The following is an 18,537-nucleotide window of genomic DNA, read 5'->3' as shown; positions in this document are numbered from 1 at the left end:
TTGCTTTCTTTGCTTGTGAACTGTCACCACATTCATTAAGCAAAGTTAATTTTTCCTTGATAATTAATAACTTACTTTTTGAAAGTGAAGTGCCTAAATTCTTGTAGAATATAACATCTATCTTACTTTCCAGATTTTCTTTAGAAAGTTCAGTAAGCTGTACATTCTTCCAATGACTATGGGGATTAATTACCTCCAGTATACATATGCAGTATACATATATGGAAGTTTATTCATCCCAGGCTAGCCAATCAAAACGATTCATAATTAATTGGAGACTTTTTTTCTAAATCAGAACGCAAATAAAAACAGGACACATTTTTTCAATCCAAATTGATTTTTTTTTTTTTATTTAAGGACAAAAATCGCCTTCTATTGCTGAGTATCTTCTCCTTGTGTGGAATTGATCATTACAAAAGTCCAAGTCTAAAGTTCAAGTGCTCCGATACATTCTTTTGAACGATAGAAAAAAAATGAACGTAATAATGACCTACAAGGCAATGTAACTACTTGCACTTTTTTTGGAAATGCACATAACGTAAATGACTGTCACTTTTGTTCAAAATAGAAAACAAATACAATTCAAGTAGCAAATGTATAGGCCTTCCTGTCTCAACCTCTCAGGTCACTAGTACATTTTGATCAAGAAATCTAAATGAAAACATGTTTGTACATGTAGTTTTTGTAACCACTCAATATAAAAAAAAAAAAAATCCCAGAGCGGTTATTTTGGTTTTATTGGACTGGTCGTAAATTGCTCAACATTCTCCATATCCATTCAGACAAAAACGTCATTGATTTCAGAACTTTAAGCTCTTCAAAAACAAAAAAATAGAACTTATACCTGCACCACAATCATGGCAGATAAGATTTAGGTTTATAAAATGCCCTTCTGAAAATTCATTTCAAAATAGAGATGCTTTTATTTATTTTTTTTCCCAGAACTGTAAAAGCTATAGAAATGCAAAAATATGTTAATTTTTTTCTGCTTTTTAAATGTATTATTATTTTTTTGTATTTTAGATCTTTAAGAAACTCCAGACGATTTCCGTTTTTTCGGAGCTCAGCAGCCCAGTATGTGAGACGCTTGCAAAAAGTAAACAAATTGTACTCGCTTTTTTTTCTAGCACACCCCGCCAAAAGTGAGGTTTACATAATATTGAAATTAGCTTACAAAATAGTAGTCCTTCCCGAACCCCCCACCCTTCCCCTTTATTCTGAGTAACAAATATTTAGGCACTCTCAGTAAGCACTTAAGTTACTTTCCCATAGGAAACCTAATGAGTACATATATATCTATTTGACTTTATACGTCGAGCCGCACATACTAGGCCAAATACTGCTGTCAGATGAAAACCAAGATTTCATGCTAAGTCTTTTCATCATTTGCTTTGTTACACTTAACAGGTAACTACGCTCCGACTCCTTCCATGGGACTGCTCAAGAGGAAAGCGATGGTGACAGCAGGAATTGCTGCCAACTGGAGACAAAGCGATGCTTAGTTATTCTCTATTTGCTCCAGGTCCAGATCATCACATTTCATCTGAACCATGGTGCCTTCTATGCATTCACAGTCACTTAGGTCTTCCTCGCTTTCACTCACAGTGGCTTCCCTCCTAAAATCCCTTGAATAGGTCCCTTCGTCTGTGGTCTCCTTCACGGGACTGGACCCAGGAGTGACGATATTCATGAGGTCATTGGAATCACAGGGTGAGGAGACAATGGTTTTGAGGTGGGGATCTTCGTCGTCTTCTTCGTAGTCCAAAGAGCAAAGGCTTTTAGATGTCTGGAGGAAGAAAAAAAGAAAGCAGATTATTACAATGAATTTATACTGGGCTACAGATTTTTTTTATTTACAATATTATTTACATTCATTTTTTGCTGCTGACAATAGAGTGAGCATGTTAGATCTTCTGTCTTGTTTGTAATGTAGCCTATGCTTCCAGGGAGGTTTGCCAATTTTGCCTAGGTGACCATTGTTACTTCAGATTTTGGCTCATAATGATCAGGGTGACAACAATCTAGCATGTACGTAGCTTTAGATGGCCTATTCTACACATAAACAAGCAGCCGATAACAACATGTTCCCTTGAACCTGCAAAATATGGAGTTGTGCTTCACGGCCACAGGTAACATTCCTAATGGGTCTCTTCTCTCTACTCATTGAATTCAGGTGGTGATTAGGACTCGCCACCATTTGTACTGAGCAGGCCAAAGAAGTTTGTAAAATTAAATCATGTTCTCAGTTGTACAGGTGGAAGATTACATATGTATTCCATCATTGTTTATAGCCTTTTGCCTATTGTAAACATTGTTGTGGTTGCATTTCTACCACCAATAACTTGGGTTTCTGAACTCAGCAGCATCAAAGGCAAATGAGTAATTGGGTGGTCTAGAGAGCAATGACTGGCATTTTCTTGTGTCGCCTAAATGAATTTAGTGTTTACCTTAAAAGACAGGATTAAATATTTCCTAAATTATGTTTTATGAGCATTTCAATTCATGCATTGCCAGAGAAAGGATTATGTAAATTGTAAAGAAAATCACTTGCTGGCTTCCATTCCACCATAAATCCCTACAAAGTATTTATAAAGGAGATTTTAGAGTGAGCAGTAATTTTATACTGAATAGAGAGCATTAACCCTGATTCAGGCAAAATCCCCTATGCCCCCCAAACTTCCTTATCATTCTCTCCATCACCTCCCTACTAGTACTTCTCCTCTGCCTACCTTAGCAAAATGCCCAGTGCTTGTACACTAAAAATGGAGACTAATTGGTTCATCTGTGTCCTAAACTTAGACAGTATGGAATAATAAACTAAGTGAAATAAAATTAATTTAGTGATGTGCATACAATTACCTAGCTGCATTAATGTGTCTCTTATATGCCTTTTATTATATTTCTCTTGTACCTACATAGAGTTTTAAGCTGATCAAACACTGCTAAAATACCATAGACACAGTTACATCAGAAGTACAAGGCACTGGCATTGCTGACACCCTGACATGCAGCTTTAGTACTTTTGGGTCACAGGTCCAAAACAGTCAGGTGTCAGAATTCCTTATCTACAAACAACTGGGCCAAAAAACAGTCATGCTCAAAAGGAGAGTTCACCATTGGAAGCCACCATGATTGTCACATGGTGGGTACCCTTAAAGAGATTGTAGACTATCTTCCTGCTAATCTTATTTAAACGGCCTTTGTGTTTAGCAAGTAAGGATTTATAGCACTTCTAATAACTTTTACAGTTTAATCATCTTTTCTAAGAACAAGAAGTAGCAGTAGTGTTTGTGTTAATCCGCAGGCCCTGTCAAACTATAGCCAGGCGATTGTTACAAGAGGTTTCCTGCTCTATGAGAAAGTCATACTTTAGTCAACCAAAATTAACTTTTTTTGTGCATAAGGCGAGCAGACTACATGCAAAATAAACACGGTGCTCAGCATGCCGAAAAATCACATCCAGGCATCCAGGTCCCCATCCAGCAGAAAAGCACTGAGCTGTCTCTTCAACAAGGGGGTCTGTGATTGTAACCCACATGATGACCTGCAGGCATGCAACTGTGCCATTACTCTGGCTAAATAGCTCTGTATCAATAAACCTGGACCACATTCTTCATTGTGACAGCAAATTACAAGTCCAGCCGCTGATGGCTTACTGTGGAATGTCTAGGTTAAAGATCAAGACACAGGACACCAATCTGATTTGTTATATTGTTCAAAAGTGAGTTTTGAAATTGTTGATCAGTAAAGAATTCTGGGTCTCATGTTAGATGAAGAAAAAAAAAGTGAAGGTGAAAATAAAAAAGTTGGGAGATAGTTGCTAAAAAAACTCAAAAAGTAAAGATGAAAATAGGCTTAATTATTTTGAGGCATTTTATAATTTTGTTTGAGTTATTCTCCTCCATCTCTTCCCCAATAAATAAATACATGCAGAAATTAAACTTAGCTCTATATATAATACATGTAAAGGTTGTCATTGATTACAGGCATTTGGGTGCTGCTTTCCTAGTGGCCTTACTGATCAAACTTTTCCCAGGACTAAGAATTATCGAATGAGTAGCAGCTGGATAACCTGATATACCTTAATTGATGGGGGTCATTCAAAGTTATTTGCATACAGATGCAAATCATTACAAGAGTGGATATTGATGGATGTCTGCGGGCACTACAAGAAAAGAATTTTGAAGTGTAGTTGTGGGGAGAACTACTTAGAACCACTTATAAGTCACACACTAAAGACAATTTGTTGCAATTATCATGCAACAGTACTGCTCTACATAAGCAGCCACATTAGGCAAAACAAAAGGACATCAAAATGAAGGGTGGTAACTTCTTATTGAAGGACTGTGCAGGAAGTCAGCTGGGTGCTAAGAAATATCGCTCTCCACTATGCAACCCATCAGCGATGACAAAGATAGTCTAAAACGTTTACATATTTAAGAATGGCATTAAAGTCCCCTACATAAACTGCCTAATGAAAGTTATTTAATGAATGGAAATCTAAGTTTCCTAAAGAAGGAATGCATTGTCTGGAGAAAATCTGCAGCCCACACACACAAAAAAAACCTCCAGATGGGTAAAGTGCAACCTTGCCGGCACAAAACTTCTTTGGAGACAGAGAAGAAAAGCAGTGGCATCTAATGAGATGTCTTTTCTTGTGGAAACCCCAAAGCCTTTTCATTTACAGAGCATACATAGAAAGTTTCGAGCACAGAGCCTCACTTCATTAAATGCCATTTTGGGCCTAATTTCACATTGTGCTTGCCCCCTTCTCTCTGCTCCACACAGCACCAGATGCTCAGTGTGGATGCCACCTCCAGCAGAATCCCCCATTCAAGCTTCTGAAAGAAAGAAGGGCTCGAGTCTTCATTCAGGACTAAGTACCCCAGTGTGTTCGTGCCTGTCACAGCACAAAGTGCTAGCTTGTCTACAGATCACTTTTGATACTTGATTACCATCTCCGAGGCCTGTCTAGTGCTATCGCCTTTCCTTCTTCCCAAGCCTGCTGGAATTCGAACACTAAATGAGTATCCTCCTAGGTTAACAATAGATAAAAAGGAGGCCTTTGATTGTTCAGGCGTTGCTGAAAAGAGCCCAGGACCCGTCCTGGCAGAATCTTGTCAGGCACGGCTCCCTTTTCCATTCCGACGAGCCCCAACCGCCTAGAGCTTCTTATTCAGACGGGGCCTGCTCACCCCTTTCAAAAAGGGACATGAATTCCTGAGGAGGCTTGTACAGAGACCAAATGTTGATCCTGTGAATGGGGGGCAAGGCTAAGCTCGCTAAACCGCTAAATGGCACCATGGCCCACGGCTTTCAACACCGGTGGGATTTATGGCTGCATTCTCTGCAGAGAATAAAAAATAAACATGGACGTTTAGACTGACGTCCCAGATCATTATTGGCACATGCCATCTGTGTTTCAGGCTTAGGGGGCCATTGTCTGCAGGGGCCCAAAGCAGCCAATATTTCTTCCAGCACAGCTGTCCTGTTTAGCGAAGTCAATAATGCAGAGTTATCTATAGAGATTATTTTTTGGAGTATTGGTCCACAAAATCATAGTCATACTAAAACTTTTGAAAAAAGTTAGGATGTCAATTAATAGTCATTGTAATTTACCACCATGAACTTACCACCTTGTAATTTACCACCATGAACCATGAACTTACCACCATCCATTACCACCATACCACCAACCATTAGGTTTATCCTAAACCTAAGTCAAGTCAACTTATGAGATACCATATTCTAAAATCAGCTATTTTGTAGGGTCCCATTCTCCAACTATCATGTCATATACTAGTTCTGTAACAGCCGAATGCCAAGAGACCAAAATAAGTATGCAGCCCTTAGTTTTTCAAACAAAACTACTGGAAGTAACAACAGTTTCCATTAAGTAATACACATTTAATTTGGGGTGGATGTACTTATCTATTGGCTGCTGAATTTTCACTAATAAAAACTTAATAGACATTGGGGTCATTTGGTCAACCAGCTCCAATTATAAAGTGTACAAACACAAAATTCCACTATGTTTATAAATCTAACAAATTATAAAAGAACAATTTAACCAATTCTCCTCTAGTATTACAGCTGCTTTTGGAGCAGATAAAGAAATTCTGTTTTTTTCTCCCCTGCAGCTGGAAATAAAGGCAAAGTCCACTGTAAGTGGCAATTTGAAGGAGGTCACAGGGCCATTGGCTCTCTGTAACAGTGCTGGTTGGCCAAGCATTGGCAATGAAAATGGCTACTATTTTGGTTCAGATAAGGAATATGATGAGGTAGGCTGTACTTCTATCCTTTCAGTTTATACATGCTCTCAGTTTTTGTAGTCCTATAGATTTTACACAAGACTAAGGATTCTATGCAGAAAATGTCTTCTGTTTTTGAGTGATAGCACTTCCCAGAAAATGGATGTGATACAGCACCACAAAATAAGCCTTATAGTTACATCTATTAGCAAAAGTGGAAAAAAAATGACACAAAATATTAATAAACTATTAGAGTTGAATCCAGAGTTATGAATGACACATAGGAAGGAGCTAAAGAGGATAACCACTAACATCTCATGCACTTAAATGTGAATGTCAGAATGTCAGGGATGTGAAATCAGAGTCTGTGAATTTTTTCTGACTCCATTTCCAGGTTCCATGAGCAATGAGCAATTTGTGGCTCTCAAGTCATTTACCACTGACAACATGACCTTTTTGGCTATCTGTATGGGTGCATTTCTTGCCAGTGGCCAGCAATGTAAAAGGAATTATTCCCACTAACCAGCACACATGTATTGTGAGATGTGAAAATAGTGATTATAATAGGGGTTCCTTGAAGTCATTTTATATCTAAGGGGATGATACAAGGGGAGTAAAACTACACTTTTCGCTCTTGTAGCCAATTGCAGACCTTTCTGCCCTCTGTTGATCTGATTTGTAGGTAGGGCCTTAGTATCATCCTGTTCAGTAAAAGACTCCGAATTTTACTGAAGGCAATGAGGTTACCTATTAGACCAGGTGGCTATGGAGGACCAGTCTAGTGCAGCAGAGAAAGCTAGCTGTTGGGGAGTATGGGATAAGGCAAGTTTTACTTTTCATGTACTATTCCAAACATAAGCAATTTAATTCACTATGAAGGTACAACATATTTTCCCCACTGCAGCAGGTTAGAAAAATAAGCCTTGTTACATTTACACACGTGTTCCAATGTGCTGTTACAAAAGAACTAAAATACACGTTTAACTGTGAGTATTTTATGCACATTTGCACTGTGGTGTGAACAAGTCTTAACAACAATGAGCAGCTATAAAGGTAAAAACTTTGTGTCTAACCTTACCATATATGTCTTACCATATAGCTTGAAGATTTTATAATAGTGCATAAAGTAATAAAATATGCAAAAATTAACTGCTTCTACAAATTAACATCAACCGCCACAACCCCAAGACCCCCACCCAGCGGAACGCGCCACATTTCCCCTTCATTAAACCCATAGATATTTTGTAACAAGCACATTCTGTCAGGCCACACCAGGCCTCTATAGGGAGATGTGACAAGTGCTAGCAGCTGGGAGATCAAGCACAAGAGCTGAGATGAAAGGACAGCTGCCGTCTAGGGATGGGGTCCCCTTTGCCAATAGCGCCAAATTAACTCTTCAAACTCACATTTCTATTTGGCCTTAGCGGGAGACCCAACACTGGTGGCCTCCTCAGCATGATAAGAGGGGCAATGAATGAACAGGCTGCAAGTCTTTTCAGCGCTGCTCTAAGTATCACTTTGGGGACCTGCATACTAATTATACACAAAGGCGACAAAGTGAAGCTCAGTTTTAAAGGAGGTCTCTACTAAGAGACATGCAAGTAGCCATTGTTGACCCTCTAAAACAAGACTAGTTGCCCAGTCGTCTCCAAATTCAATTCTTAGACGAGCCACTGTGGGGATATAAAAGCCAAACCGAAATTTTAACTTTTTTTTGGCTCTAACACAAAGCTAAATGTTAAGTTTTTAATGAATAAAGAGGACTCTGGCTGTGTGGGTAAGGTGGGATTTAGGCTTCAGAAAAAGGTGCTGACAGTAAGAGTGACCTACTTCTCACTTGTGAAAATAGGTAGTGATTTTGCTAAGCAAACGTTTCACTTGGCTTTTGTAATGTCTGAAGAGGCCTGAAAATACTTTTATGTGGTAAATTAAGTAATTTCCGTCCATTTAGCTTGCAGCAGCCTCACAAACCCTACCACAGATAGTATGTTAGAAAGATTTGGGGCTTTATTAGCCGTTCTAGAGCTGCGCACCTTTCCTTTCTCTGGAATCCTGGAAATATTCTGCTGAAATGAGATTTCCCCTCATCTGTATTTAAAGACTTCTCAATTTGCCACCTACGCATCCCTTTAAAAGCGAGCTCCGGTCATAAAAACACAGACCGCCCTGTCAATATAACACCAGACTTGGAGATATTCCTGTCAAGACTTCTGTTATGGTCACAGTTATTATGGCAACAAACTTCCCTTCCAAGGTCTCCTGTGACTGACATCTTGCTTCATCTGCTCGTTAATGCTTGTTATTACTATAGCGTTTCTGTTTAGTCATGATAAATTAAAAGTGAGCTGTCAAGGCTGTGTAACCAGAGCAAAGTCCTAGAGGGGTGTTGGGAGGCGGCCATTTGCAAAAGGCACTGACACGTTCTCATCTTCCATGTGCCTTACAGGCTCAGCTAGGGACACAACAATCAGACAAAGTGTAAAAATATTTTTAAAGAGTAACTGCATCAGTCTCTAAATCCTCTGCACAGCAGGATTTAGACTTGCAGAGCAATAAAGGCAGACAATATTTTGGAATTGGCTCACAAGACAAAAGGAAAACGATGACTTCTATGGGAGGCTATTCCTGTATTGTCCCATCACAGACCAAGCTGCAAGTTAACTGAAAAAAGTGGGGTCCCCAACCTAGACATACAAGTGTGTGTGGATCACACATTTACAAACTTGAGGGGCCATGATCTGCACACATTTATTTACCAAAGAACAATAAATTTAGTAAGGTGCGGTATACAAAGAATCAGTAGATTGCGGTATGTAAAAACTGTAGTCTGAATGTGGCCTGGAGTAGAACACCGCTCGCCTTGTCACTCAAACTTCAGTTTGTGATGTGCAGTGTTCTCCACAGCCCAGCACTTTTCAGTAAACACTTATCTTTTTGGGTGTTTACCGAAAAACTTAGTAACAATACAAGGCCTGCCACCCATCTACAGCTTCTTAAAAAAAATCCTGGGATGTTATTATTATTATTATTATTATTATAATACAGTATTTATATAGCGCCATCATATTACGCAGCGCTGTACAAAGTCCATAGTCGTGTCACTAACTGTCCCTCAAAGGAGCTCACAATCTAATTTCCCTACCATAGTCATATGTGATTAATGTAGTCTAAGGTCAATTGTTAGGGGGAAGCCAGTTAACCTAACTGCATGTTTTTGGGATGTGGGAGGAAACCGGAGTACCTGGAGGAAACCCACGCAGACACGGGGAGAACCTGCAAACTCCATGCAGATAATGTCCTAGCTGGGAATTGAACCTGGGACCTAGTGCTGCAAAGGCCGGAGTGCTAACCCCTGAGCCACCGTGCTGCCCTGTACACTGCATGTAAAGTTTGCACAAAGCGTCTCAATTCCTTTGATTCCCCAGCAGGTTCCCATTCCAGGACCCTTCCAACACAAGCAGCGTGTAGGCCAAGGTATAGATGGGCATCCAGTGCCATGGACTTCCGGATAATGGGAGTATTTAGCTGGATGAACTTCACAATGATTCACACTGATTCTTCTTGAACAGATGTGCAGAACTCTGACTTTTCTTTTACAGCCTGTCTTTGAAGAATCCACATTGCTTCTGTCAGACAGATTAGAAATGGTACCATGCCACATTGCAGAAATCAGATATGGAGGCATATTTTTTGCCAGGTCACACTTGAATACGTGGATGTTAAGACTCTTGTTCTGCAGATATATTGAAAACAGCTGATACCTTTCCTGGAATTAGCACTGCATGGTGATGTGACCTCTAGCAGTTGAGAGGTCACCCAGGACATGCTATAGGAAAAAGAACAGATAATGCCTTCAGTCCACCAGACAGCGAAACCTGTGCTGCAAGCTGAAGTTACACACATCACTAGAGTGCATGTAGACAGGAAGTGACTGCCAAGAGGCTGCAAGAATTCAAAAGCACTAAAATGAACGAAAAACATTTCATTAAAATGGCATAACACAGAACGCCGACTGCATTGTCTCTTTGGTGATTATGTTTTCTTCTTGCCATGAAAAGGGTTATTTGTTTTGCTTTTGCAAAAACATATTCATCCAGCATGCCTCCCATTGTCTTTCTGGTAGGACGCTGGCCACAGACTAGAACTAAACTTAGTTTGTATTTAAAACAAGAGGGGGAGATAAAATGTGCAAGTCTTTTTCCATCTCAGAATCAATATAACTGCAGAAAGCAGACGGTATGTCAGAAACCAGGAAACCAGGGGTGAGGCAGCTCGACTCACAGTCAGCAGTAATAATCCTGCAGAGGTATTACTGATCCTAATATCAGAAAAAGTGTGGCTACTTCTAAAAACATTCTCAGTCAGCAAAAAAGCAGTAAAAGGGCAACTCCAACCGGGTGAGTAAGCATAGTCAAAACACAGACTTATGTGCAAAAATGCCAAATTCACAATACTAAAATGCTATATGGTTACAAGGCATTAGGACTTCACATGTCATAGTGCCAAGTCCTGAAAAGGAAAAAAAAAAAATACGAACTATTAAAAGGACTATGAAAACTCTAGTGTTAGCTTTTCACTTTGTAAAATATATTGCATTGCATTTTTGATGTGTTATTGAGGTGGCTTTACAAGGACAAATCACCTCTTTGATTGAATTGGAACAACCGAGATGATACATCCATGAGGTCCACACTACAAGCCTCCATTCTCTGGACAGTAATACCCATAACAACCTGGATGGGAAAAAATCACAAAAAACTATCTTTAAAACTATCAAAAGCAGAACTTTTGAGAATCTCCAACTTTCAGACATTTATTGCTTTATGGGAAGCTCCTGCGCAAAACAGCCAGCAACAACTTTTTGGGAAGAATAAAAACAGGAGATTGAGGTAAGTATGTATCTGGGGAGGGGGAAAATGGGTTAAGTGGACTTAATTTTGAAAGGCTTATGACTCTCCTTTAAGTCAAGAAATAACATTGGCAAAAAACTAGAGTAAGGACAGAATGCTTCAAAAGTGTGCAAAGTATTTGGAGAATGCCCCGGCATTGCTGTTCAGGTGCTATTCTCTACATTCCAAGAGACTTATCAAGCTGATTCAAATAGTGGAAGCGATTATATGTGGGCTATTTGGCACCCACACTGCATACATTTTACTGAGAGCTGTCTAGACAATCTGAACATGTGATTAATGGTTTTATTTGGTAAAAAAAAAAAAAATCTCCAGCGATATCTAACCCTTCTTGTGTAGTGAAGGTGTGAGTCTGGCCCAGACCGCACTGGTCAATATTAGTACATAGGTGAGGTTGTATGAGCTTTCCTATACCTTACTAGGGAATCAGAAAAAACTTTAGTGTACATAAGGAAGTTGAAGATAGTTTATGTCCACTGGCTGCTTCATTTTCCATAGTTTTAGGGGAATACACTTTGTTGTGGCTTGCTTTTATCAGTTTTTTTGGCCCAGTAAGCCTTACTGCTCTTTGCACAGGGTACATTTACAAGGCTCAGAATACACCTGTTTGTGTACTCAAGACAAGTTCCACAGTTATGAGGAAAGAGGAGGTTTGCGTATGGCAAGTTCTTGGTACAAAAAGGAATCTGCATGTCTCAGAGGTCAGAGGTGTAGAGGGCCACGTGTGAGCCAGAAAATACTCCGGACATGTTCTGATATTACTGTGACTGAGAAAGAACATAAACACTTTGGGATTACAAACAAGCATTACCCATCTAGATAGCATACATTCATAGTAGAACAATATCTCCCCTGCCATGGTATTTCTAAGACACCACCACAGATTTAGGCTTATTTTTAGGATTCGGAGATGTCCAGCTCTGGGAAAAGCATTGCTGCCAATATTTCAGAACTATTTCCAGGAACTGGCAGTTCCGATTAAGTGTTATTAAAGAAAGCCGTGCCTACAATAAAAACAAAAACTTGCATAGTTTTCTTTAAATATAACCTGTTAACAATTTTGTCTCGTTTGATTTGATCCCATAAAGGAGACTCCAAGAATAATTTTGTGCATGAGTCTGCCATGTTATCGGACCACTGGAAGTTGTGCTATGTCAGAGCTAAATGCTACCTTTACATGGCAAGACACCACCTTTTTCATTACATGTATATGACCTTTAAAGCTGGTAAAAGCTAATTTTGAAAAAATAAATTCAGTCAAAGGAGATGTAAAAGGGGAAAAAATAAAGCTTTCACTTTATTAAATGCCTTGCAATTGTTGTTGGCCCAACTTTGTAAGTCTAATAATTTCCATGAAATCTGTGCATGGGCAGTCACAGCTCCATTTTCTGTCCTCCAATGGTAACAAGTATAGTGGTCAACCAGCCTGCTACTGTTGGTGGTGCATACACATTACTTGCCAAGCCTCGAGTGAGAATTATGTGTGAGCTACTCTACTCCACCTGCAGGTCTCGAGAAAGGGAGGAGGTCAGGTGAGAGCCACTTCCCAGGTATGTAGAGGGAAAAGAAAAAAAATTGCAGGGATAATGAAAATAGAGGATTTAGGTACTTTTATTTGATGTTGCAATTAGGCTTTTAACGTTTTAGGGGGTTCTTTTAGCTTTAATTCAATTGAAACTCTACATTTTACAAAAAAAAAAAAATAATAAAAACATGTATTTGACAATAAACTAACTTCAAGAGAGGAAACCTCTTGTTAGGACTGTTTGTTCCGTGCTGGTGTTTTGTAAATCAGAAAAAAGGAGGAAGTGAGGTTTAGTGGTTAGAATTTTTCAAGCGGCAGTAAGTAATGAGCCAAAGAAGAAGAACTTGAGAGATCTGACTGTTTTAATCAGACTAAAGGCAACATCATTATGTTTTGTTAACCTACTTGTACCAGCCTGCTTTAAACAGTGATCCCAGTGTACATAATATATGATAGACGTATGTCAGATAACAACCCTTTGTGTGCCTCAAATTACCGGTAGTTTTACTTTGCTACTGCAATTCATTTTCTTGAAATGGGATAATCCCACCAACTGTCCCACCAGGATCCAATAAAGGTGTCCTAGTTGGCCACTGGTGCAATCTAAATGGAAATAAATATGGCAGTTGGTGCGCTTAATTCTTAGATCAGTTGCCCAGAACAGCTTTACAAACCCTGGAACCTAATGCAACATAACTCAAGAAACATATCATAATTCTTAGCTAAATATGCATTTCTGACTATTTGCTAGAGGAAGAATCACTTTTTGCTGTAGGTTGCAAAAAAAAAAAAAGAAAAAAGAAAAAAAAAAAGAAAAGAATCTTGGTGTGACCATTTATAAATTACACTTCAATAAAAAAAAAATCTATACAAATTGATTAGCTGTCAATTGTCAGCAATCACTTTAAAGGGAGTGAAAGAATGACATCCTGTAAATGTGTATGACTTCATCATTTAGGTTTTGCAACTCTACTTCTTTAGGGAAGTTAAACATCTTGAATGAAAGGTTTAAAGGAACCATAAAACTAAATTATGGCATACAAACTAGAAAACCAAGGCCAACCATCCTGCAAAGCAATTACTGGTGTTGGATAAACTGTAGCAGGATCTAGCACCCGTGACAAACGTTCCATACCAGGGAATATACTGGAAGAAAAATGGACTTAATTTTACACAGACAGTCAAAATAGAAAAGGTTTAATGACTTATGGGGTAGAGTGACCCACAATGGATATGTGAAATTTGTGGGATTGGAAAGAGAAGAGGAGACCGACATATTAAATCTGAATTCCATTGGAATTTGCCTACATCCTGCTCTAAGCTTTGGGTCTAGTAATGATGCCATCTTCCCCTTTCTATATAAGACAATTGCCAATAGTGAGATTACTAGCAACATTCATCCAATCAATGTCCACCAGAATCCAGAAATACAGCCACAGCAGACACAACCTGCTCACCTAGAAACAAAAGCAACATTACCAAGGATTAAACCATGACAAAAAGTTTTAATGTTCTTAAAGCAAGATTATTAAACCCCAAAAGTTTGTAAAAGATATGTCAAAGTACATAGCAAATCTTACATACATAATTATTTTATCTTGCTTGCCCTGTCTTATGAATAAATTGAACTGAGATCTTTAGGGCAGAAAAGATTTGCCTTCGAAGTAAGAATTTCACTGTATGAAACTTCTAGCAAACTGCTCAGCCAAGCCTCTGTTTTAACCTGCAAAGAAGCCTCATCCTGTCAGGATGTCTCTACATTTTTTTATGTTGTTTTAACATGAGAATAAGAACAATCTTCAACCCAATAATAACTGCGTGCCAGGTTTACAGAATGTGGAGTTCAGTGTATAATATGATGGTCTTTAAAATATCTTCAGTGCATGGCTTCAAGTTTAATAAACAGGTTGCATACCTTATTTTACCTGTTGGACTTGTTTCTGTATACAGCAATATTTTAATATTGATCAGAGAAAAGTGTGCACTTGTTAAGTGGCTCCTGGTCCATATAGGAGGCCATTTTCAGTTACTTGTGTTATTTTATGATCTTTAGATTTAACCTGAACCACCTTCTCCCACTCCATACCTTTCCTGGATTGGCCAATATTGGAGATGGGTGCATTCAATAGCCAATGAAAAGGCTTAAGGGCTGGGTAAAAGCTTAAGCATGAAAGTGGTGGATGATATTTTCTGAACAGAAGTTTTGAGGATCTATGGAAAATGTAAAAGCTTTGTTCACACTTATGCGCTTTCTGGTGAATGACCAACTTTATTCATTCACTCTACATACATTTACTTCTAGCATACATTTTTTCTGTATCCAGAGGATCCCTATGTGTACATTCATGGCTGCCAAATCAGTAAAACTTGGGTGGTGTCACAAGAACAACGCAAAGCTAACATAACAAAGATACAAAGTGCACAACAAACAAAAAATGTGAAACTGGAAAACTCACTGTGTTTTACAGCGGACTGGGCATTTCCGTAAAAAAATTATAGCTAATCTATAGACTTATGGAAAGGAGACATTTAGTCACTGAAGCCTAAAAATGGTGCCAACAACAAAATGAAACACATACATGAGTGACATCAGTACTCCCTACAGAACCATCATGTATTATGGCTACCGAGTCAACAGGTGATGTGAGCCGAAAAAAGTACATGTGAAAATATGTTAGGAATGTGTCAGGCAAAGCAAGGTTCTTCATTTTTGAAGGAACTGAAGAGGTTTTTCACTAAAGAAACAGCTGGTGTAGGTTTAGTATGAAAACATGCTGAATGGAAACTTTAGTGTTACCAATCACCACAAAACTATATAAGTGAAAGATATGCATGACAGCTTGCAAATAAGAGTAGAATTTACAGTGTTAATGTGAAAAAGTAGATGATTGCTGAGGAAGTATGGTTCTCTCCTTCTGTTGGTTGGGTCCGAATTATTAGATTTAGTCTGTTATGATAGTATGGGAACATCAGCAGTTTATTAAATTTTCTAGTATAGGAAGCTGTAGATACGGCTGTCAACCTACACACTAAAAATATCTGTCAATGAGAAACCAATTAACAAACAAGGAACATATTGCAAGTTACCCATCCTTGGGTGCATTGGCAACATTTGTTTTTTTTTTTGGTCTAAGAAACATTTCGTAAAATAAAGACAATATCTTCTTATCTTGCATGAAATGCTGAAGCTGAATGACTTGTCAGTTCCTATGAGCTGACCTGGATACATGAAACAAAGTTCACCACCTATGGAATTGGGCTGAACAAAGGCAGACATTTAGAATCCAGCTTTGGTGGCATCTATGGCTACAGCCATATTGAAGGTGAGATACTTAAGATGCAACCACCATGTCTAAGGACTCGTAAGCATCAAAAATATTTTATTTCTGGGTGTTTATTTGCTTTAAGTATTTTTAGAATAACTTTAACATTTTAATTGCAGGATAATACTAATGTAGGAGCTGTTGGGAGAAAGCCTTGTTTTTAGAGGGAACTACTTATCACACATACCTGGAGGTATTTGCCACCAGCAACATCCATACTTGTTCAAATTGTCTTACTGCCTACCTTAAAATTATGAAATATCTTCTTTTACTTGTTCTTTGAATCTTGCATTTCTTTGCTCATAATGTATCTTCTCTACTTCTGTTATTCTATTATCGAGTTTGTAAATTAGTTACTAGTAGGATGTAAGAGATGAGAACGTTTTTTGTGTCTCTCTTCAAACCAGTGAAAGAAGATATTGGCCACAAAGAGTTGCACTGTTTTCAATAAGTCGGCCAAAAAAAGAATGGTAAACCAAAACTATTGTGTAGAACTGCAAAGAGGGAAGCAAAACCTGTGTATGTAATACGGCTCCAGTAATATACATCTATAATTTATATAGAAATTCTGTTTATAGATTGTAAAGATAATACAATGTTTAATATCAACCTGACTATAACAATACACATTCCTTTCATCAATAACAGATCTGTTACTCAAAGCCATGCACAGCTGATAGGAAAGTCAAATTTGGTATTTCACACCGTATGCAGCGATTACATATGTATGATACCGCAACGGTTTTGTCATTTTGAAAGTCAAGTTTGGCTGCTGGGGAAATGAGTCACCTACCACTAAATGCAGAAGACCTGTTGCTGATCTCCTGCTCTATGGGTTACCATTGCACAGAAATATGCTGTGCTTCCTTCTTAGCACAGCACAGTGGTGGTGTCTTACTGCTCCTCTTCGGGGTAAATCAGAAGAATAAAAATAATACTTTCTTTCTAGCTTATAATGCAATCAAGGTTTATCCAAGGACCTATTCAGCAGAGATGCTGAATACGGTGTGCGATATACAGACAGCCACTAGAGGGAGTGTTGATAAATCTCTATACAAAATAAATACATGTGTAAGCATAAAAAAAGAATAAAAAAAAGAAACAGCATGACATACTGATGAGCAATAGTAGTACATAACAATTTTTAAATATTTTCATCCAAATATTACTTATAGCCGTCAGGCTCCACTTGCTATGCAGATAACCTTTGTACTGACATTTTCTAACCCCCGCCTTTTACCATTTTTTAATTATTATTATTATTTAAGTTGTCTTCTTGATTCCACCCACTTTTCTATATCTTTATGGTTGCAAGGAAGAAGACTTCTTTGATGTACCCGGATTAGAAGATGGCAAACTGATTCCACTACAACAAAAAGTACCTTTATGGCAGCCCAAAAGCCTCTAAAATCATGCATTCTGTACAAATGCCAACTTTCTTTTAATTTGTCATTCAAGCAGGTCTCCTCTGCATCCCACAATGAAATATACTATGACTACATGACAACTCTAAACCTTTACAGACAGATGATGGGTATCACATTAACAATGTCTTTAACAAGAAGTAGGTGAGGCTCTGCATTCCACAACACCCACAGTTGTATACTGTAAAGCAGACACACCGATACGGGAGGTGTAATATATTAGCAGGTTATATTTATGGCAGTCTAGAGCTAGTATCACATAACCGTATCATTGCATAAAGGGCACTAGTCTATCCATAAACCACTACTATAGAGAGAACTGCACCGGCTGCCACTGCTCACCACCTTCCCAAAGTCATTGACTTGCCATACACTTGCTGCATGCTTGTTCTGGGTCAGACTCAGACAGGCAGCCAGCCAGCATTTTTAGAAATAGGCAAGCAATGGTAGATTTTTTCTCTCTCACTATACATGCACATTAAAACCCTTGGGTACGCAATCTACAGGTTCTATAGTTGTATGGCAAAATGATTTCCCATACTTTGCAAATATTTTCAGACAAGGTAACGCGCGATTCCTTTCCAGACTGAAAGAAGCCAGATCCTAACATAAAACATCAGGCTGAGCCTTTCTGCTCTTTGCAATAATTGCCTTATTACCGGGTACACATTCTGAGAGCTCGAAGATCTTGCCAAAACTGTTAGATAATGGGAGCCATCCCACTGGGACGCCACATTTTCCAGCAGGGTCAAACAGCTGTCTAAAAAATTAGCTGGAGCCTTCGGATTAACTATTAGCTGGAAAGTATGAAGGTCTTCCATTCATAGGGCCATGTTTGTCTGCTCGCACTGAAACCTGATCCACACCTTGGCTGACATTTCGACTTAAGATACAGGTGGTGCGTAACAACTGTGAAAAAACTCACATTTTCCTACACAAAGCAGTGTTTTACTGCAGTAGGCAAATAGGTGGGCTGTGCTATCTTTACCAACTGGAAAAAAACATAAAATTAATTACTAAATGTGCTTATGATTTATTTTAACGTAAAAAATGTTAATAGGACCCAGGCTACACATTTGTATGCTCTTCTGCACTGTGTTTCCA

General features: G+C 38.6%; 1 protein-coding gene across 4 annotated transcripts in view; it reads right to left on the bottom strand.

Moving 5' to 3' along the window:
- Window positions 1–318: 318 nt before the first annotated feature.
- Window positions 319–18,537, bottom strand: part of FAM53A (family with sequence similarity 53 member A) — a 53,749-nt gene continuing 35,530 nt past the window's right edge. For all 4 annotated transcript variants that reach the window (XM_072406578.1, XM_072406582.1, XM_072406579.1 and 1 more), the window contains one exon: window positions 319–1,786. In XM_072406578.1, coding sequence (XP_072262679.1) covers window positions 1,499–1,786 — 288 coding nt within the window. In that variant the 3' untranslated portion in view covers window positions 319–1,498. The remainder of the gene's footprint in view (window positions 1,787–18,537) is intronic.

Source organism: Pyxicephalus adspersus, chromosome 3 (assembly GCF_032062135.1).
Source record: "Pyxicephalus adspersus chromosome 3, UCB_Pads_2.0, whole genome shotgun sequence".
NCBI classification, from domain to species: Eukaryota; Metazoa; Chordata; class Amphibia; order Anura; family Pyxicephalidae; genus Pyxicephalus; species Pyxicephalus adspersus.
The sequence above is the reverse complement of the archived record's forward strand: the minus strand, read 5'-3'. Positions and strand labels throughout refer to the sequence as shown.